The sequence below is a fragment of the Coregonus lavaretus genome (genome assembly GCF_964263955.1).
Source record: "Coregonus lavaretus genome assembly, chromosome: 7".
In the NCBI taxonomy this organism is placed as follows: Eukaryota; Metazoa; Chordata; class Actinopteri; order Salmoniformes; family Salmonidae; genus Coregonus; species Coregonus lavaretus.
In genome coordinates this window covers 58,492,166-58,514,399 of record NC_139994.1, presented here as the reverse complement: position 1 = coordinate 58,514,399, position 22,234 = coordinate 58,492,166, and the positions used below count along the sequence as shown (strand labels likewise).

Below are 22,234 nucleotides of genomic sequence, written 5' to 3'. Positions count from 1 at the left end.
GATCTTGACCAGGATGGCAGTGAGGATGAAGAGGATGAAGATGAAGACCAGGCTGCCCGCTATCCGCACCATCTCTGATATCCTACGCACAAACACACAAAACGTTAGTTCTCAATCTCACTGGATTAGAGCGTAGCAAGTTACACATACAGAGTATGACATATTTTTCTATAAAGTAAAGCCCCCCTAAAATCCACTGTATTGCAAAGCAAATAGGTTTTTTTGCACCTTTTTGCAGTTGAATAAAATGGCCAACTCAAAAGGGTTGTTTACACACACACTAGATCATCAGCCAAGTGTTCAATAGAAGGGTGTTGCTTGGAAGGGCATTTGGATGACTTGTAAACCTGAGAGAAGAAGTGTTGTCTCACCGCTGATAGAAGAAAGAGTTGAGCAGAGTGCAGAGCAGCAGGGGGAGCTGGGACAACAGAGTCATCCAGTTGTTGAAGTAGTACTCTTTGTTGGAGACCACCGTGCCGTTGCTCCGTTCGGTCTTGTTGAGGCGGCTGTTGAAATACTAAATGACAGAAGAGACAGAGATTAATAATAATATATGCCATTTTGTCATTCTGTCCCTGAGCAAGGCGGTTAACCCACTGTTCCCCGGGCACCGATGACATGGATGTCGATTAAGGCAGCCCCCCGCACCTCTCTGATTCAGAGGGGTTGGGTTAAATGCGGAAGACACATTTCAGTTGAATGCATTCAGTTGTGCAACTGACCAGGTATCCCCCTTTCCCTTTCAACCAAATGTTGGTTTAGGTGGCCCCAGCAGGAATCAAACCCACGATCCTGGCGTTTGCGCTACCAACTGAGCCACACAAGACGCATGAGACTACCCAGTTTAGTTTACATTAACAATAAATAAAAAAAATCCCACGGGGGGCCAGTATGAAAAATGTATGCACTCACTAATTGTAAATCGCTCGGGATAAGAGCGTCTGCTAAATGACTCAAATGTCAATTGGATCACTAAAAATAAAAAATAAGATGTTGTTTGTCACAAGTCACTCGTTCCAATACAAATAGGCCTATTCCTTAAGTAGTTATACAGAAGTGTAGGGTATACCAAGAATCAAAGCTTACCCTAGGGGAATGTTGTGGGGTTTGACGTTTTAATGTTCAGAGAGCTAGGCCTAAGAGTCTGTACACACACAACCTGGTCACATGGTTGACCACACAGCTACGTGGAACATTCATGTTATGTTTTAGAGTTAAGGGGGCCTCTAACCACACAGCGAGCGGTTAACTTCAACATACCGGTACCTAGTGACCTCGAAAACACCAGGTGGCCAGTCACCAGGGTTGGGAAGTAACTGATTACATGTACATTACCCATTTACATTTTAGTTATTTAGCAGACGCTCTTATCCAAAGCGACTTACATGATCAATTAGGGTGAAGTGCCTTGCTCAAGTGCATATCAACAGATTTTTAAGCTAGTCGACTGGGATTCGAACCAGCATCGGTTGCCGGCCCAATGCTGTTAACCACAATGCTACCTGCCACACATACAGTACCAGTCAAACATTTGGACACACCTACTCATTCAAGGGTTTTTCTTTATTTTTACTATTTCTTACATTGTAGAATAATATTGAAGACATCAAAACTATGAAATAACACATATGAAATCATGTATTAACCAAAAAAAGTGTTAAACAAATCAAAATATGTTTTATATTTGAGATTCTTCAAATAGCCACCCTTTGCCTTGATGACAACTTTGCACACTCTTGGCATTCTCTCAACCAGCTTCACGCGGAATGCTTTTCCAACAGTCTTGAAGGAGTTCCCACATATGCTGAGCACTTGTTGGCTGCTTTTCCTTCACTCTGCCATCCGACTCATCCCAAACCATCTCAAATGGGTTGAGGCCAGGGGATTGTGGAGGCCAGGTCATTTGATGCAGCACTCCATCACTCTCCTTCTTGGTAAAATAGCCCTTACACAGCCTGGAGGTGTGTTGGGTCATTGTCCTGTTGAAAAACAAATGATAGTCCCACTAAGCCCAAACCAGATTGGATGGCGTATCGCTGCAGAATGCTGTGGTAGCCATGCTGGTTAAGTGTGCCTTGAATTCTAAATAAATCACAGACGGTGTCACCAGCAAAGCACCCCCACACCATAACACCTCCTCCTCCATGCTTTACGGTGGGAACTACACATGCGGAGATCATCCGTTCACCCACACTGCGTCTCACAAAGACACGGCGGTTTGAACCAAAAATCTCAAATTTTAACTCCAGACCAAAGGACAAATTTCCACCGGTCTAATGTCCATTGCTCGTGTTTCTTGGCCCAAGCAGGTCTCTTCTTCTTATTGGTGTCCTTTAGTAGTGGTTTCTTTGCAGCAATTCGACCATGAAGGTCTGATTCACACAGTCCCCTCTTAACAGTTGATGTTGAGATGTGTCTGTTACATGAACTCCGTGAAGCATCTATTTGGGCTGCAATTTCTGAGGCTGGTAACTAATGAACTTATCCTCTGCAGCAGAGGTAACTCTGGGTCCTCCTATCCTGTGGCGGTCCTCATGAGAGCCAGTTTCATTATAGCGCTTGATGGTTTTTGCGACTGCACTTGAAGAAACGTTCAAAGTTCTTGACATTTTCCGTATTGACTGACCTTCATGTCTTAAAGTAATGATGGACTGTCGTTTCTCTTTGCTTATTTGAGCTGTTCTTGTCATAATATGGACTTAGTCTATTACCAAATAGGACTATCTTCCGTATACCCCTCCTACCTTGTCACAACACAACTGATTGTCTCAAACGCATTAAGAAGGAAATACAATCCACAAATTAACTTTTAAGAAGGCATACCTGTTAATTAATATACCATTTAGCAGACGCATTTATCCAAAGCGACTTACAGTCATGCGTGCATATGTTTTTTGTGTATGGGTGGTCCCGGAGATCGAACCCACTACCCTGGCGTTACAAGCGCCGTGCTCTACCAGCTGAGCTACAGAAATACATTCCAGGTGACTACCTCATGAAGCTGGTTGAGAGAATGCCAAGAGTGTGCAAAGCTGTCATCAAGGCAAAGGTTGGCTAATTGAAGAATCTCAAATATAAAATGTATTTTTTTAAACACTTTTTTGGTTACTACATGATCCCATATGTGTTATTTTATAGTTTTGATGTCTTCACTATTATTCTACAATGTGTAAAATAAAGAAAAACCCTTGAATGAGTAGGTGTGTCCAAACTTTTGACTGGTACTGTACAGTTACATACACACACATACAAACAGCATCGGACCCTTAGGGCTAACTGCATACCACCCTGCATCCCACTGCTGGCTTGCCTCTGAAGCTAAGCAGGGTTGGTCCAGGATGGGAGACCAGATGATGCTGGAAGTGGTGTTGGAGGGCTAGTAGGAGGCACTCTTTTCTCTGGTAAAAAAAAATGAAATATATATATCCCAATGCCCCAGGGCAGTGATTGGGGATGTTAAATGGGTGTCCTGACTCTCTGTGGTCACTAAAGATCCCATGGCACTTATCGTAAGAGTAGGGTTGTTAACCCCGTTGTCCTGGCTAAATTCCCAATCTGACCATCAAGGACACCTAATCATCCCCAGCTTCCAATTGGCTCCTCTCCCCTGTCACTATTCCCCAGGTCGTTGCTGTTAATGAGAATGTGTTCTCAGTCAACTTACCGGGTAAAATAACAGTTTTCAAAAACAACTTACTTTTCAAGTTAATTCCCTAAGAAGCCAATGTTCTACTTTGTGTGTTTGTATGATACAGTGTTGAACCTGAGCCAAAGTAGATCTGATCCTAGATCCGTCTAAAGTTTCCCAAAACAACCGATCTAGCATCAGATCTACCCTATAGCCTAACTGTAGCCTTTAGGGGGTTGAATAACTATCTGATCCTGGACCTGTGGTTATAGATGGATGTTAGGTTTACCATGGAGGCGGTCATGAAGAAGTTCCATGGTAGCAGCGTCCCGACACCCAGGATGAAGAAGATGATCCCCACCAACCAGCCCCTGGGGAGGAAAAGATTAGAAACAAACAAGTCATTCATAGGTTATTGATGTGTATTTACCGTGTCATTTCTTTATAAATAGAAAGTAATTTATGTACCGTGAAATAAAGTGCTACCAGCCAGGGATCATTAGTGGATTTTATAAAAGTACATTGGAAATGTAATCTAGTCACTACTTTCATAGGTTAAAAAAAACAGTACAGAGTCCCTTTTCAGAAATGCATTACTTGACTGCCGTGAGGGTGATAAGCACAATATTGTTCGCGAACTGCAGACCCCCAAACTATTCGTTCTTGTGTTCGAGTTTGTTGAGCAGAGGCTGTGTATGTTTTGATTCTACAAAGCTGTGTCCATCATTAAATTCAATAATCAATTAATTGCATTCATTCTTGCACCATGCGATCAATTATAGTTCTAAACATATTTTTCTTCTCTATGCAGTCTGCAGCATGATCTATTTTCCGATCATGCAGTTCAAACGAACGACTAAAATTAAGGAGTCACTCAGAAAAACGAATCATGACTCTCAAATCAGTAAAAAGGTAGACACTCACCTATCGCGTGGGGCGTCTGTCCGACCCTTCATCCTGTGCTAGGGGGTTCGGTTGAAACAAAAGAGAGGGGAACACGATCAACATCTAAAGACAGAGTAGATTTGTCTATCAGCTCTAAGCACTTTATTTACAGAATACAAATACAGGACATTTTCTACATACTAGCACATTTCTGCAAGGAGGAGAGGGAGCCATTCTCACCACAGTACTGCATGTCCAAGACCCACTGGACTGTAGCCTGTACTGCTAGTTGTGCAGTTAGCTGTGCTGAGATATCCACCCCTCTGCCAGTTCACAACTTCACACTCCATTTATTTAAATAGGAACAGTCTATAGAGCGCTTGGCAATCAGAGTCAAAGACAAGGCCCTTTTCTCCCTTTGTCTGTAGATTAAGGAAGAATTCTGAGTCCACTCCCTGTGTACATACTTGGTCCTGTATGCACACAAACGCATGGGCTCCGCACTCCGACCCACTAACACAAATGTAACACGAACAGAGCGAAAGGTGGAGAGTGATATTTCAATTCAGAATGTGTGTGTGTGAGAACATGTTTGGTATTCATGCATTCAACCCCTACGCTCATTGCTTTGTTACATGTCCTTTCACAGAGAGCAACATTCCTGCCAGGAGGCATGCGTTCACTAAGAACCAACCCTCGTTTTCAATTGATAACATTGTTTATTCATACACTTCCTTCGAAGTTCATACAAATGCATGGAAGTCAATGATAAATGATATAGTAATATACCTGAGGTAGGCCTATAGCTTGGCCATGCTGTGAATTTGTTTGTCTAACTACACTCTTAGAAAATCTAGAACCTTAAAAGGAGAACCCTTTGTAAAAACCCTTTTTGGTTGCAGGTAGAACCCTTTTGGGTTCCATGTAGAAGCCTTTCTACAGAGGGTTCTTCATGGAACCCAAAGGGGTTCTACCTGGAACCCAAAAGGGTTCTACCTGGAACCAAAAAGGGTTATCCTATTGGGACAGCCGAAGAACCATTTTGGATCCCTTTTTATCTAAGTGTAGACGACAAGCTTTAAGCAGTCAAGCAGAACTGATGAAACTGGGTAAATCGTGGACAATGCTACATTACGAAGGAGTGAGAGAGATCTGCTGTACCTCATCACCCAGAGAGAGGGTGATACAGCCAGAAGATCAAAAGAAACTCATGTACACAAGCACTGCCCCTGTGGCAATTTAAGAATTTCTAAGAAAATGTTTTAAATGATAAACCAGCAACTTGGAGACTGTGAGGATTGTAGTCTCAGTCTAGACTCAGACTAGAGGCGAAGAGTTGAAGGGTTCAGAAATAAAGTCGGAAAAAATGTTTAATAGGCTAATATTAGAATTCCTGAAAGAAACATGAGATAGCACCTAAATTATATCCTGAGGCTTCTTTAGAAAAAAAACTGAAACGAGCAACCAGATTCTGTGGCATGAAAGAGTCATTTCAGTAAAGTTGTCCGTTCAGTTGTCAACAGTTTATCAGGCTAGTTGCCATTTCAGTAAATTCAAGCCAAGTCACATAAGGTCATCATAGAAAGGTCATCCAAGGTGATGGTTTCACTGTGGCCAGTAGTATGTGATAACAGGCCTTGGGAAAGTTAGATGGAATCTGTCAAAAAAGAATGCCAAATATTACTCCCACATTCACATAACTTGTCATTGGCTACTGTCAAACATGTTTTGGGTGAAAATGAAATCCAAGCATACAATCAAATTAAATCACATTTTATTGGTCACATACACATATTTAGCAGATGTTATTGGGGGTGTAGTGAAATGCTTGTGTTCCTAGCTCCAACAGCACAGTAGTATCTAACAATTCACAACAATACACTGAAATCTAAAAGTAAAAGAATGGAATTAAGAAATATAGAAATATTAGGACCAATGTCAGAGTGGTATTGACTAAAATGAGTAAAGCAGTATGTAAACATTATTAAAGTGACCAGTGATTCCATGTCTATGTATATGGGCCAGCAGCCTCTAAGGTGCAGGGTTGAATAACCGGGTGGTAGCCGGCTAGGGATGGCTATTTAACAGTCTGATGGCCTTGAGATAGAAGCTGTTTTTCAGTCTCTCTGTCCCAGATTTGATGCACCTGTACTGACCTCGCCTTCTGGATGATAGCGGGGTGAACAGGCAGTGGCTTGTGTGGTTGGTGTCCTTGATGATCTTTTTGGCCTTCCTGTGACATCGGGTGCTGTAGGTGTCCTGGAGGGCAGGCAGTGTGCCCCCGATGATGCGTTGGGCAGACTGCACCACCCTCTGAAGAGCCCTGCAGTTGCCCTACCAGGCTGTGATACAGCCCGACAGGATGCTCTCAATTGTGCATCTGTAAAAGTTTGTGAGGGTCTTAGGGGCCAAGCTCAAGCTGCTGTTGCACCTTCTTCACCACACTGTCTGTGTGGGTGGACCATTTCAGATTGTCAGTGATGTGTATGCCGAGGAACTTGAAGCTTTCCACCTTCTCCACTGCGGTCCCGTCGATGTAGATAGGGGCGTGCTCCCTCTGCTGTTTTCTGAAGTCCACGATCAGCTCTTTCGTTTTGTTGATGTTGAGGGAGAGGTTATTTTCCTGGCACCACTCCGCCAGGGCCCTCACCTCCTCCCTGTAGGCTGTCTCAACATTGTTGGTAATCAGGCATAGTACTGTTGTGTCGTCTGCAAACTTGATGATTGAGTTGGAGGCGTGCGTGGCCAGGCAGTCATGGATGAACAGGGAGTACAGGAGGGGGCTGAGCATGCACCCTTGTGGGGCCCCAGTGTTGAGGATCAGCGAAGTGGAGGTGTTGTTTCCTACCATCACCACCTGTGGGGCGGCCCGTCAGGAAGTCCAGGACCCAGTTGCACAGGACGGGGTTCAGACCCAGGGACCCGAGCTTAATGATGAGCTTGGAGGGTACTATGGTGTTGAAGGCTGAGCTATAGTCAATGAACAGCATTCTTACATACAGTGCATTCGGAAAGTATTCAGACCCCTTGACTTTTTCCACATTTTGTTATATTACAGCCTTGTCCTAAAATTGATTAAATTAGAAAAAACAGGGTTTTAGATTTTTTTGCTCAAATAAAATAAAGAAAATGTTGGCAAATGTTTTAAAAATAAAAAACAGAAATACCTTATTTACATAAGTATTCAGACCCTTTGCTATGAGACTCAAAATGGATTGATCATCCTTGAGATGTTTCTATAACTTGATTGTAGTCCACCTGTTGTAAAATCAATTAATTGTACATGATTTGGAAAAGCACACACCTGTATATACTGTATAAGGTCCCACAGTTGACAGAGCATGTTAGAGCAAAAACCAAGCCATGAAGTCGAAGGAATTGTCCGTAGAGCTCCGAGACAGGATTGTGTCGAGGCACAGATCTGAGGAAGGATACCAAAAAACGTTTTGGAACCACCAGGTGACCAAGAACCCGATGGTCACTCTGACAGAGCTCCAGAGTTCCTCCGTGGAGATGTGAGAACCTTCCAGAAGGACAACCGTCTCTAAAGCACTGCCACCAATCAGGTGAAAACCTGCGCTCAGGACCTTAGACTGAGGTGAAGGTTCACCTTCCAACAGGACAACGACCCTAACCACACAGCCAAGACAACGCAGGAGTGGCTTCGGGACAAGTCTCTGAATGTCCTTGAGTAGCCCAGCCAGAGTCCGGACTTGAAACTGATCGAACATCTCTGGAGAGACCTGAAAATAGCTGTGCAGCGACACTCCCCATCCAACCTGACAGAGCTTCAGAGGATCTGCAGAGAAGAATGGGAGACACTCCCCAAATACAGGTGTGCCAAGCTTGTAGCGTCATACCCAAGAAGACTCGAGGCTGTAATCGCTGCCAAAGGTGCTTCAACAAAGTACTGAGTAAAGGGTCTGAATACTTATGTAAATGTAATATTTCATTATTTGTTGTTTCTTTTGCAAAAAAAATATCTAAAAACCTGTTTTTGCTTTGTCATTATGGGGTATTGTGTGTAGGTTGATGAGGAAGAAAAACAATTTAATACATTTAAGAATAAGGCTGTAACATAACAAAATGTTGAAAAAGTCAAGGGGTCTGAATACTTGTAATTGGAGGTTTAAAAGCTCAATATAATCTGTTACAACATGTGTTCTATAAAAAAAATTATGGACTTTTGGATACATGATGAGACTTGGACAAAAGTGTTTTTCCTATGAACGGTAAGATAAAAGATAACATGACAATGGTCTACCAATCATCTCACAAGTCCTGCAGGTCTTCAGCTCCACTCATCTTTCCTGATTTTCATTTGCTTTTCCAACCCTTCCTCCGTTTAGCATTTTTCCATGACCAAATGAGAAAATGGACCATTGGGAAATGCCATTAGATTTGTGCCCAAAATCGTTAACTAAAAAATTGAGAAAAATCTGGGGTGGCAGGATACTAACGTTTCAGTGACTTGTTGTTCCCGAGATCAGTACACGGAAAGTCCTTAATACATTACATTATATGTACACTACCCCACACACAAAACAGAACAAACACATTGAACACAAAGAGCTAAACCTGAATCTTATCAAGCAATACTTACAATCCCAGCAATGTCATTGACTCTGGCACACAGGTTAATTGTTGTTACTAGAGTACACAGGGGTGGAGTGAAGGTGGGTGGACAGAGGTTGAGTGAAGGTGGGTGGACAGAGGTGGAGTGAAGGTGGGTGGATAGAGGTGGAGTGAAGGTGGGTGGACAGAGGTGGAGTGAAGGTGGGTGGATAGAGGTGGAGTAAAGGTGGGTAGATGAAGGTGGAGTGAAGGTGGGTGGATAGAGGTGGAGTGAAGGTGGGTGGATAGAGGTGGAGTAAAGGTGGGTAGATGAAGGTGGAGTGAAGGTGGGTGGATAGAGGTGGAGAGAAGGTGGGTGGATAGAGGTGGAGAGAAGGTGGGTGGATAGAGGTGGAGTGAATGTGTGTGGATAGAGGTGGAGTGAATGTGGGTGGATAGAGGTGGAGTGAAGGTGGGTGGATAGAGGTGGAGAGAAGGTGGGTGGATAGAGGTGGAGAGAAGGTGGGTGGATAGAGGTGGAGAGAAGGTGGGTGGATAGAGGTGGAGAGAAGGTGGGTGGATAGAGGTGGAGAGAAGGTGGGTGGATAGAGGTGGAGAGAAGGTGGGTGGATAGAGGTGGAGTGAAGGTGGGTGGATAGAGGTGGAGTGAATGTGTGTGGATAGAGGTGGAGTGAATGTGTGTGGATAGAGGTGGAGTGAATGTGTGTGGATAGAGGTGGAGTGAATGTGGGTGGATAGAGGTGGAGTTAAGGTGGGTGGATAGAGGTGGAGAGAAGGTGGGTGGATAGAGGTGGAGTGAATGTGTGTGGATAGAGAGTAGGTGTAGCAGACCAGGGCCGTCAGAGCGGGGTTGGAAATATGCTGCTGCTCTGTGGTGAGGGAAGCAGGGCACTCAGGATCACCATGAACAGGACACCCTTTGTCCCCTGAATAAATAACATGTGTAGCGGTGAGCCTGAGCTGTTTCCTAGGAAGGCTCTGCCCTAAACTAGCCCTAGGTACCAATTCAACACCTCTAGAAGACACACTGGCAGCCTAGCAGCCACAGCCCGTAGCCTATTGGTAGGTAAATGACATTCATTTCAGTTATTTAAAGCCACGATTCTGAATGAGCAGGTTTGAAGCAGGATGTTTTCTATGCAAAATAGCCCGCCATCAAATTGAAATTATTATTATTGAAGATGTTTGAACAGCAGAACTACAAAGAGCTCTTTTCCAGTTTTCCCAAGCCTTTAATGTGTCATAGCAATGTGTAAATGTGTCATTACTCCCCCCACACCTTATCATATCAGCCTCCAGTAAGCCACAGGAAGCTGCTCCGTGTCTCTGAGCACCAACTGGCCTATTTGTTACTGTCATAACAAAAACAGAAAGATCAGGATTTCCATCTGTTCTAACGGTCTTTGTTTACATATCTAACATGATAAAATGGTGGAATTTTCTCAATTCGTCTCCATTGATAGATTTTTCAAATAAATTTAATCAAACAGCTCATTTGATGTATTAGGCATATTTATTTAGGCTATACAGGGAGACAATTAAAATAACCTAGATGTAAATATAGCCAATAATTTGAGCCCATGGCACGTGGTTTATGAACTGATACACAAAACGACGCTGGATTCAAAACTTAAACGTTTTTCTATATAAAATATTATATCATAGTTTTGATGTCTTTACTATTATTCTACAATGTAAAACATTTTAAAAATAAAGAAAAACTGTTGAATGAGTAGGTGTGTCCAACCTTTTGACTGGTACTGTATATATATTTACAAAAAAATCTATGGGGAATGGAAATTATGCAGACAATTACATTGATGGAAGCCACAATCTATCTGTGGGGTAGATTGTGATCTACCCCTTAAAAAAAAAAAATGGGGCCCTTCTCAGTAGAACTGTAGATTTTCAGTGCTGAACATTTCCAGTTCGAAATCATATGGCAGAAACCAGTAGAAAATAAACCTGTCTGATCACCAAGAAGAGATGGCCTAAAGGCCACGCGGTTTATCACTTATCAGGGATTAGGAGTAATCCTCGACTGCATCAATCTTGGCCATGTGGTGTCTAGAAAGCAGCAATGTCGCATAGTGGCCTACAGCAATTCCCATTCAACATGATGAATATTCAAAGATAGCCTACGCATCCTTGGTGACGATTTCCATAAAGGAGTGAGCAAGCACTTCGTCATGGCGGATGATGTGACAGATTCCATTTGTAAAGGCTGACTGGCTGAATGACGACCATGAGGGCATGCGTTTTGGTACACCAGAAGAACATTCATTTCCAATGGAATGCTGCGTTGCAGCATTGCGTTGCAGAAGCAGTGCATTCTGTGTGGTGCATACTTTAGATTTATCGAATGTGTAGACGGCTTGACAGAAATGGTAGCAGAAGGTGAATGTTAAACTTTTGTTGCACACATGACTGGGAGTTTATACATGTGTGCGACTCTCTTTATTTGTTTTTGTAGCTCCCAGTTTATTCTCTGTTGGTCAGCACCTCTACACTAAGGGATGTTCTCTGGGTGTGCGACAGCTCGTGCTTTTTATATGACACGCAGGTTAAAATACCCAAATCAACTGTGAACCAACTCTATTCATTTGGGGACAGGTCGAAACACACATTAAACATTCATGGACATTTAGCTAGCTTGCTGTTGCTAGCTAATTTGTCCTGGAAAATAAACATTGGGTTGTTATTTTACCTGAAATGCATATGGTCATTTTTTCTTTAAATTTTAGTCATTTAGCAGACGCTCTTATCCAGAGCGACTTACAGTTTCATACTTTTTTCGTACTGGTCTCCCGTGGGAATCGAACCCACAACCCTGGCATTGCAAGCGCCATGCTCTACCAACTGGATTTTTTTAGAATTTTGACCCATGTTGAGTCTTACAAAATCATGTGTTCTCTACTCCAACTATTAATCCACAGATAAAAAGAGGAAACCTAGTTAGCTTTTAGTTTGTTTTCTTTGATAAATCTCTCCTCCTTCTTCTTCTTCTGTGGACTTTATATGGCGGTGGGCAACCAACTTTAAGGTGCATTACCGCCACCAACTGGACACCTAGTTCATATTTTAATCACCCACCTGGGTACATGCTTGTAAAAACCAATGAGTAGCTTCGCACATGGGCTACGCAGACGCCCTTGACACACGCGAGCAGTTTGGATGAAATGATTGAATAACGTGTACATGTATTTTGCAATACTCAGGCACGCAATGCAGGCGGAATGGTTACCTGCCATTCATCAACACATATGGGCTGCCAACTTTTGAAGAAAGTTTTCCGTGAGATTTGCCATGTCAATTTCCTTGCCCACTGGCACAAACCCTAGAAGGGAAGACATTTAGGTTTTAAAGCTCATTTCCTGCTATTCTACACATTTTGACATGGCTTAGGCCTATGACCAGGGTGGAAAATAAAATAAAAACCACGTCAGATACTTTGAACATTAAATAAGCACTGAGAATTGGACGACTTTGTTACTTTTAGATTTTTGAGGGATGATATTGAAAGTATGCGAATATCTTTTATTTTTTAATGTTTAGGTTGTTTTACACGTTATTCAGACAGTACTGAACTGAGATGGGGAGACAGGCAAATGGTTGAAGGCCATTGTTAAAACATTTGGGAGGCGCATGGGGATGGAGTAATGGGCTAGATTTGGCCTCCACAAAGCATCCAGAGACTCCGCAATTGCGCCACACCCTCAGTACGCTCCGGAAGGCATTGCCAGAGCATGCATACATTATATTTAAGACATGACCATGTGTGAATTACAGCCTGCCTCCGTTGGCATATGAATTTTGAGCAAGTGCTCAGCCTAAAGATTTCGGGGAATGTGATTTTGAAAAAATACATTTACCTACAGCACATTTCCAATCATCTAATTTCACTAAACAACCCATTTGACAGTTGTAGCAGCCAACATTATTCTAGCAACATTATAAGAGGGCTGAGGCCCCTTCATCCCATCACAGAAATCGCGCAGCCAGGTGAACAAGAGCGGCCTGGTCGTGTCGCATCACCTAACGACCGATAATAAAGAAAACCCTCAAAAATTATGGACTGCTGACGGTTCACAAAATTCTATTCTAAAACAATTCATTGCTACAATGAAGTGAAACAATGTAACAATTAATCCCCGCCTTTCGTGTCAAACCGCGGTGTAGGCAAAAAGAGTCATGTCACTCCTACTAACCTTGCCGTGATGAGAAGTGCGGTAATCAGCTCAGTGTGTTTTCATTACTTCGCAGCAGCAACAACAACAAAAAAGCCAAAGTCGTTGCTAATACCAAAGCGATAAGATGTAACACGATAAATATAGCCTATCACTCCACGTGGCGCGAGCGCCAAATAGTTATGAATGGCTATGCTGCAGTAACTATTTTACCTACCGCGAAGACTAATGTTCATAATGTCCCGGATTCGGCGTTACACACACTGACGTATAAATAAGATGTTACACATACAACTTAGCTCACTGCTCGGATGCCCCTCCCTATGTCATCATGGCCTACTACTAGTTTAAGGTGAGAATGGGAGGGGTGCATTGCCTCCCCATAGCCTAAACACACAATAAGAAAATATGAAAACTTATGACATTATCCAAAACAGCAACAGATAAACTTTAGAGATCAATAAAAAACTAAACAAGTAGGCTGCAGTTTTAATAGCCTACATAGAGTACAGTAAGTAGAGTCCCACTCACATCTATTTTATATGGCTTACTATATATAATCTAATGAAATCAAAGATATGGTAATTGTGTACACAAGAACTAGGCACTTATTTATTAAGGCTAACTACCACCAAACTGAAGTACTACAAAGTGAAAATCTCTAATGTGTGCCTTTGTACAAAGATAGTCGAAGACCTCTGACTTTGGTTTCCTCATAAAGTTCCTCCAGTGCTTGAATTGTTTACTTGAGAATACCTAAATCTGATTTCTCTAGGATAGTCCTTCAGTTGTCTTCTTTTAATTGAAAGTCCATTCTGGGAAAAACATTTCCTCTGCCATTCCTCTGACTTCCTCAACAGTTGTCAGTTTTTGTCAACATAGAGGTGTCTTGTACCTCCGCTGTTAACCATCCTGACATGCTTACATTACATTTACATTTTAGTCATTTAGCAGACGCTCTTATCCAGAGCGACTTACAGTTAGTGAATACATATTTTTATTTTTTAATACTGGCCCCCCGTGGGAATCGAACCCACAACCCTGGCGTTGCAAACGCCATGCTCTATCAACTGAGCTACATCCCTGCCGGCCATTCCCTCCCCTACCCTGGACGACGCTGGGCCAATTGTGCGCCGCCCATGAGTCTCCCGGTCGCGGCCGGCTGCGACAGAGCCTGGATTCGAACCAGGATCTCTAGTGGCACAGTTAGCACTGCGATGCAGTGCCTTAGACCACTGCGCCACTCAGTGCTCTTGTTCATTGAAATCCATCCAGATTAGTTTGATTATTCTGTTTCTTCTTAGCATTGGTATTCCCCAACAATCCTGTTTTCAATCGTGTTGGTTTGTTTGTCCTTAACAGACCCTAATCTGCCTCTCAAACTCTGTTATCCTAGCCATGTAATTCTCTTGGCTGCAAAATGTGGAAAGTGTCTCCATTCTCTGACTGAAATCACTGTTTGCCATGAGTGGATTGACTGAAGTATCAATCTACAAAAACATGGAGAAGAATGATTTGTTGATTATAAACACAATGTTTCAATTGTAAAATAACTAAATCATTTGGTTTTGACTATTCATTGTGTGCTACTAAGTGACCACTGAACATATCCACTTCACAAAACTAAATACGGTTACTCGCTGAACACTTACACTTTCATTGGTTTGCGCTAGGATGTCCTCATCCTCTTTAATCCAGTCCTCTTCCTCTTTAATCCAATCATTCGCATAATTTACAACTCTCCTTTTCCTTTTCTGTGAAAAGTCCAAATAATTAATGAGAATTAATGAAAAAATGAAATAATTTGCCAAAATAATATATGCTTTGAGAATGCAAGAGTACTTTGGTCTGTTTTTGTCACGGAGTGCATTAGTGGTTGAAATTAGCCTGGCAATATGAACCTTTCATGTAGTATTTTGCTCTAAGGTAAAATGTCCCTTTAGGTGGCACAATGAAGAATGCTTTTATCAAAGAGTTGATTGCATACCACAGCCAGTGCTGTCCTGCAGACTATAGGGCAGTGGTTTTCCAACCTCTCCTTGGGGACCCCACCCAGATGTTTCACAATTGTGTTGTAGCCTTGACTCAACTCACATGATTCACCTATTCAAGGGCTTGATGATTAGGTGACAAGTTGAAACAGGTGAGCTAGCTGTGGAATAGTTAAAATACATAGAACGGCTGCGGGTCACCGAAGACAGTTTTAAACCCCCCTGCCTATAGGGGATTCTTTGAGTAGTCATACAGTAATAACACTAACTCATCCAGTGCCTCCTGGTGGTACCTTTGGGAAATAACATAACCTTTCAGTTTTTCTAAGCCGAAAGTACCGCATTGAAAATTCAGTTAAAAAAAATTCTCACTCACATTTGAATAAACCATAGTATTAAAGGGCAGTCAGGCTAAGGCACAAGAAAAAATTAATCCATTCACATTACAAAGGATTTGGAGGTAGGTATATTGGTTTATTTTTAACTCAACTTCAACAGAAAAAGAAAACGTAACAAGTAGAACCAATGATGTATATAAACCAAGGATTACTCATGCTATGTACTGGCCATTGAGAGGCTTTGAAGCCACCGGTTGGCCATATGACACTCCCTAGTAGGAGCAGTCCTCCATAGGAATGAAAGGAATTCTACGGTAGTTCAATTAAATGTTTCAAGGACAAAATTACATGTACTTAAGTATTTTTTTTGGTGTAGTGGGTGGGGACAGTAACATTAGTAATCTAAAAATAATATACTTTAAGGAAAATGTGTTGATATTTTTTTCACTTTTTATTTTTATGTTAAGCTCACATTATAAAATAAGAGCGTGCCAAAACGGAGGCAAGGTGGCTTCAACACAGCGCCCCCTATCAGTCATCTAGTGTATATACAGTATAACTCATTGAGTAGAACACACTTGTAATAAGCACTGAATTGATCAAAAACAAGTTAGTAACAAGTTCGAATACCTGCCCCACTCATTTACACCACTCACAAAAACATAATCCAATCGTGTTTCACTATACTGTGTACGGTATAAAGGAAATAATATTTGAAATAAAGTGGATGATCTTTGACATGGTATAGAAGCATTGGCATATGAGGTTACTATGCTTAATTGTTTCAGTGAAAAAGTCAAATGTCAGCAGTAACAGTTCCACCACCACTTATGGGCTCATAAAGTATCACAGTTAGCCAGTGGTGTAATCAGTGACTGATGGTGATTTATTCGACCCATCAATTGTGATCACCCAATCAATGTTCCATCACCACTATGTTGTAAGCATGTTCTTTTTGCACTGCCGTCATGTTTGCCGGTGCAGATGTACCTCGCTCATCTTTCACGGTGGCCATGCATTTCATTGTAGAGATCTGTTTAGCCAAACTGTCCCTCAACGCCTCTCCGCTGGTCTCATTGGATGCTAGCCACTCCTTCAGAACCTCTGTCACCTTGCTTCCGTCCTCAATCTTCACTGGCTCCAGCACGTCTCCCGACCTGAGGCAGATGTTATGCAGCACGGTGCACACCGCTAGCACTTTGGGGATGAAGCTCGGGTGGAGCTCAAGAGGCTGCAGGAAGATAGTGTGCCAGCGCTTCTTCATGATTCCAAAGGTCCTCTCGATGGAGGAGAGAGCCATGGCGTGGTGCTGGTTGAACTGGACGTGCGCCGGGTTCTGGTCAGACTTTGAATAGGGTGTGATGAGGCACACGGGCGTCTGTAGGCAAGGGTACCCACCGTTGCCCAGGAGGAAGCATCCAGGTGGAGGGTAGAGGGCACATTTGTAAAGGGGACTGTGCCTCAGGACCCTCACGTCGGTCATAGACCCAGGCAGCCCTGCGAAGACGTCGATGAAGCTGCCCGTGTGGTCGCAGACCCCTTGGAAGTTGATGGTGGGGAGGGGCCGGTCACCTGGACATTGTTGGGGTTGCGGTGCACCGGGGATCTTGACCCTGACGTGGCACCCACCTATGGCCCCCACAGCTTTCTCAAACACCGGGTGATGGGCCAGCTTGCCGAACCCTTCCACCGTGAGGGCCAGCTCGCCTGAAGAGGGCTTGTTCACAATCTTCAGGGAGAGCTTGACCAGTTTGTCCGCAACATCGCGGACGATGCTGGTGGCATTGGACAGAGGGATTCCGAAAGTCTCAGAGACAGTTTTATAGGAGGTTCCGTGGGCCAACCAGTAAATAAAGACGAGGATCTTGAACGTTGCCGTCTGTCTGTCTTGACCAGTCAGGGCCAAGGAGAACAGATAATTCAGAGATTCCCTCTTTAGTCGGTAGTCAGGATACGTGTCTTGTTCAGGGTCACAGAAGACTTTGAGGATGGGAGAGGAGGGATTCAGCTTACTGCACTGAAGTAGACCTCCGTTCTGTAAAAAGACGACCAATTGTATGTAAATAAACACGTAGAGGGACTTGGTAGCCTGCCTGGTAGTCTGAGGCCTATGTCGATACAACAGGCATTTCTGTACGTTCAATAAGCTTCAGTTTTTTTTTATGTATAGGTCTTTGCTGTCTTTTTAGGGGATTGACTTTGTTGTTCATTTCCAGATGCTGCTGGACCTTGGGAGACACTTGGGAGGGCTGGGCCAGGTTCTTTCTTGAATAACTTTTCCATTGTTTGGGTTTGATTATTTGACTGTTGTATTTTTCTTCCCTTTCCTTTCCCATCCTTTGTCATGGCTCTGATTAGGGTTTTTTAATGACCAAAACATGTCTCAATAGATATGTATATCTCACAACCAACCATCTCAACAGCATGTGTAGAAACCTCTGATGGAAAGTGGACTGACCTGATGCTGGGTCATTGATGATCCTGGCGTTTCTTTCTCCTCTGTTCTGTCTTTACTGTCTATTCTGTCGTCTCGCCACAGGCTTTGGCTCCACTCCTTATCAAACACCATGTCCACTTTGGGACACGGCTGCTCATCTGAAACAGACACAGGTGCCATTATAGTAAATACAACGTATCAAATTCACTTCAAAAAGCTTAGTATGTACAGTCTGGGCAAAAGGTTATGCACTATTCTCAAACATAGAACTGTGATACATCAAACTGTCACACTCACATGTCATTGGAGATGGTGTGTCATGTTCTGTGTCATCATTTATTTCCTTCTTGATGCGAAGTACTTTTAATCCATCCTTCTCCATGGTAACAACTTTTAACAATTTCCACTGAAAATTTTACAAAAACAAATTTACTTGAAGAACAGTGCAGGTGTAAAGTTTGGTAACAGAATGACGGTAAAATCTCCCTCCATTTTTTTATGTGACTACAGTTTCCAAAAACTCTTAAATATCTACTTCGAGTTAAGACTGAAAGATGTCTGCAGAAACAATGGGGTATCTGCTATGATATGACACCTTGAGTTTGAAAAAATATATATTTTGGTTATTGAACTACAGTAAATGAAGTGGATTAACACCCTTTAACACAATTATGGTGACAGAATGACATCATGGGTCCCTGATTTGTACTATACAGAAATGCATATTTATGAATGTCATTCTCGTCATGGTACAAATAAAACACTGGCTAGTACTCTAATGAGCTCTGGTACCAAACAATACCAAATTTGGTTGGTCCGGACCAAATCTGTACCAATCATGGACGTCTATGTTATACAAGTCTGGACATCGCGGTACAAATTGGTAACAGAATGACAAAATTGCAGTAAAACATTTTAAAGAGAAAATATGAGTGTTTTGACAGCTTCGGATGGTGCCTGCTCTTGGTGAAGGCCTCTATTCGTTTGGCAGGCGAGTTGGATGGTACTAGGGAGGGACAGGTTTGATGATGGTGGAGTTGGTTAGCCGGTTCTGACATTGTTCTCAGTCCCCACCCCTCTGTAGCCACTGGACGACTCCTCCACTAGCTATGTGTAGCACCCACTTGGGTGACGCTTCTTCTGCTGCCGAAACGGCGATAAAAGCTCACCACACATCAGTCCAGTGTATAAAGCCACCCTCACCTCAAGGGAGCCCTCTGCCATCTCCACATTGCAGTCATCTCACTTTGGGTGGGTGAAACTAGAAGCGGGTGCTGAATGCATCTTTGTAATGCAAACAGTAGTTTGTTAGCTATAGCTAGCTAAGCAAACCAAATCAATCAATTTGCCATCATTTGTGCCATTCCATTGTTCAAGGCAACTAGATATATATTTCGATAGAAATTCAATGAGTTATCAAACACACAAAAACATAATAGGTAGCTTAGTGGTTAAGAGCGTTGTGCCAGTAACCGAAAGGTCGCTGGTTCTAATCCCCGAGCCGACTAGGTGAAAAATCTGTCGTTGTGCCCTTGAGCAAGGCACTTAACCCTAATTGCTCCTGTAAGTCGCTCTGGATAAGAGCGTCTGCTAAATGACTAAAATGTAAATGTAAATAATAAAAAAAACACTTAAATCAACTAAAATATGTACAATATTTTACAGGAGCTCTCCGACTGTACTGACCTATACTCTACTTTTCTGTACTGTACTCTACCGTGCTGTCCAAACTTGTGAAACAGACGTCTATGATTGGTTCAGATTTGGATTGACCAAATTTCAACTATGTTTCAATGTCCATGGATGTCCAGTGCTCAGTGGGTGAGGTGGCTGGTTACAGTAAATGTAAAGAGAGGGGGCTCATTGGTAGGCGTCAGTAAGAGCCAAAAGAGGTGACATTAAGTTGAGAGAGACAGAGGAGAGACAGGGAGAGGGAGGGGTTGTCCAGACTGTTTTCACATTCTTGCTTTGATCCCCATAAGACAGAAAAAGAAAGAAAAAAGTTATGAGCTGAACATAACAGCATGCCAGTGGAAAGGAGGACAGTAGCAGGTGACCCAACTGTGGTTTGTATCTACTATGATCTCCTATTGTAGCCAATTCAGTTGCGGAAATTCTGTTACAAATATTTTGGTCATTCTGTTACTGATTTGGAAACAGATTGAAACGTTTTAATCCCTTAATAAATCATAAGCCAAATTATCAGTAAAAACACGAACTATTTGGTAGGTCTACCTTTAATTGTTACCTGTAAACTTTCATAATCTTCCCACTTAAAGATATGTGGTGTTTTGTTAAAAGTATAACAATATTTCTTAAACTTACAGGCTAATAATTTCTGCAAAACTACATTTAAATGTTGATATTAGTTGGCAGCGGTAACATTGTGTTTTGATGGATTTCAAATACCTTGTAAGACTTTTTCTGCTACATGTTTTTTAAGAAAACATCCACTCCACTGTTTCCGCTTAAGCTACTGCCCATCCTTTCTGAACTGCCTGGCTGAACAACACCTTATCATCTGAAGCTGTGGAAGACCATTGCCCAAGACCTGCCAGATCTCTACATTGGTTTTGTTTGTTTTTACAGCATCTTTGAGATTCTCTTTGTAATGAAAAGCGCTATATAAAATACATCTATTATTATTATGACCCATTTTCCATGTTTGCCCAGAAAGTCTTTGCTTATTCCTAATTTTTAGGATGGAAAATGGTTGAAATATTTATATATGCCTTAATTTCAAAAAAAGATATTGCCTCTTAGCTTTCATTTGACACCAAATGTAATGTGCTCCTATGAACTACACATAATTAGTACACATGGTTCCTTTTACATGATAATGCCCGTATACAAACCTGGGATTGGCCAGCCGGCTCCTGAGATTGCAGCCCTACACCTGTCTTCTCTCCCTTTCCATCTTCTTTTGTGTGGACAAATTCATCTATACAATTACCATAAACAGAAGAAACCATAAAATACATGGTTGATTATTTGCCCAAAAATAAATCGTGTAAAAAAAACAATGCAATCAACTTAGTTTCCAACCATCCACACAGTTACATTTCCTGCCTTCAGCTTCAGCTACATGACGATGAGCGACAGAACGCTGCTTTGCCGCCATCGACTTTCCTTCAAAAATGTGCAGCTTCTTTTTATTCGATTCGTTTTCGACTTTTAATGCTTCGTTCTCCAGTTTACTCTTGGACAACTGTTGGCGAAGGACCACGGCACTGTCCTCTACAAGTCTGACTATTTCCACGACCGCTGCCGTCACTACCGCGTTCATGAGAGAGGTTAGCTGACTTTGAAAGTGGGCAGCATTCTCCATTTTCATTTGCTAATAAATCTTCAACTTTGTTTAGAAAACAATAATGTGAGGACTGGTTATCAAAACCTACACGTATCCACGTTGTCTTCTACCTTTCCCTGGCAAATTGTAAACAATGGTTGTGCATGACTTCCTATTTGGGGAGGAGCTATTGACGAGTTGGTCACGAGGTCATGCAATAAGTATGGTGTGGTGCAAGTACCAAAATTAATTTAGAACGTCATGACCTGAATTTTTTTATTTTAAAATGCATTTAAAATGTACTTGCAAAACTATAAAGCAAGCAACTATGTCACTAGCCAAATAATATTATATTAACTTCATAGGCTACAAATTGTCCTGCTATCTCAAAATGTGCCTTCCCACTGTAATCTCAATATTAATCAACTACAGTATATTTAGAATACCAGTAGAAATGCAAAAACCCACATTTAAAACATGTCAATAAGCTTATTAAATCTGTTAAGATTTATTTAATTCATTAGTCATACAACATTATTCAATAGAAAAAGAACAGAAAGAAGAGAACATTTAAATAAATCTGACAGTCCTCTACGAACACTACGTTGGGATTTACATTTACGTCATTTAGCAGACGCTCTTATCCAGAGCGATTTACAGTTAATGAGTGCATACATTTTCACAGTATCACACATCTATGGTTGCGACATGAATCATCACTGAGGTAGCATTTAAAATAAAAAACAATTACTCTACAACAACATTGCATTGCCATTTTGACTCATCTAACTCATCTTCCATATTCCAGGATTTGAATGCTCGGCAACCCCAGCTCTGTACGAACCACTTCTTGCCATGATGCTCTTGATTTTGATCTCTGGCCTCAGGTCTACAGGGGCATCTT

General features: G+C 42.1%; 2 protein-coding genes across 4 annotated transcripts in view; both read right to left on the bottom strand.

Annotated features, from left to right (window-relative positions):
* The window catches only part of LOC311132807 (equilibrative nucleoside transporter 2-like), a 29,058-nt gene extending 15,479 nt beyond the window's left edge, over window positions 1-13,579 (bottom strand). The window contains exons 1-5 of the mRNA XM_084166148.1: window positions 13,297-13,579; window positions 4,553-4,590; window positions 3,918-3,999; window positions 372-517; window positions 1-82 (exon numbers count right to left, since the gene is read on the bottom strand). The exon at window positions 1-82 is cut by the window's left edge and continues 58 nt beyond it. Coding sequence (XP_084022274.1) covers window positions 1-82; window positions 372-517; window positions 3,918-3,999; window positions 4,553-4,584 — 342 coding nt within the window. The 5' untranslated portion in view covers window positions 4,585-4,590; window positions 13,297-13,579. The remainder of the gene's footprint in view (window positions 83-371; window positions 518-3,917; window positions 4,000-4,552; window positions 4,591-13,296) is intronic.
* A 2,143-nt stretch (window positions 13,580-15,722) lies between these two features.
* LOC311132309 (uncharacterized protein) lies at window positions 15,723-21,496 on the bottom strand. Of its 3 annotated transcripts, none has more exons than XM_084165557.1 (5): window positions 21,102-21,496; window positions 20,897-20,982; window positions 18,339-18,447; window positions 18,063-18,199; window positions 15,723-17,639 (listed from the first exon to the last, which is right to left on the bottom strand). In XM_084165557.1, exons 1-5 carry the CDS (start codon window positions 21,373-21,375, stop codon window positions 16,521-16,523), a joined length of 1,725 nt encoding a protein of 574 aa, XP_084021683.1. In that variant the 5' UTR covers window positions 21,376-21,496; the 3' UTR covers window positions 15,723-16,520. The 3 variants fall into 3 exon arrangements, with proteins under 3 accessions (XP_084021683.1, XP_084021684.1, XP_084021682.1); XM_084165558.1 differs by having other exon boundaries at window positions 21,111-21,493; XM_084165556.1 differs by having other exon boundaries at window positions 21,087-21,492.
* Window positions 21,497-22,234: the final 738 nt, after the last annotated feature.

Coding starts and splice junctions, on each gene's coding strand:
- LOC311132309 (XM_084165556.1), bottom strand. CDS start 21,375: ATGAAAATGGAGAATGCTGCCCACTTTCAAAGTCAGCTAACCTCTCTC. Junction 18,448..20,896: donor AGCCGGCTGGCCAATCCCAG/GTTTGTATACGG, acceptor TAAAATTTTCAG/TGGAAATTGTTAAAAGTTGT. Junction 18,200..18,338: donor CACACCATCTCCAATGACAT/GTGAGTGTGACA, acceptor TGTCTGTTTCAG/ATGAGCAGCCGTGTCCCAAA.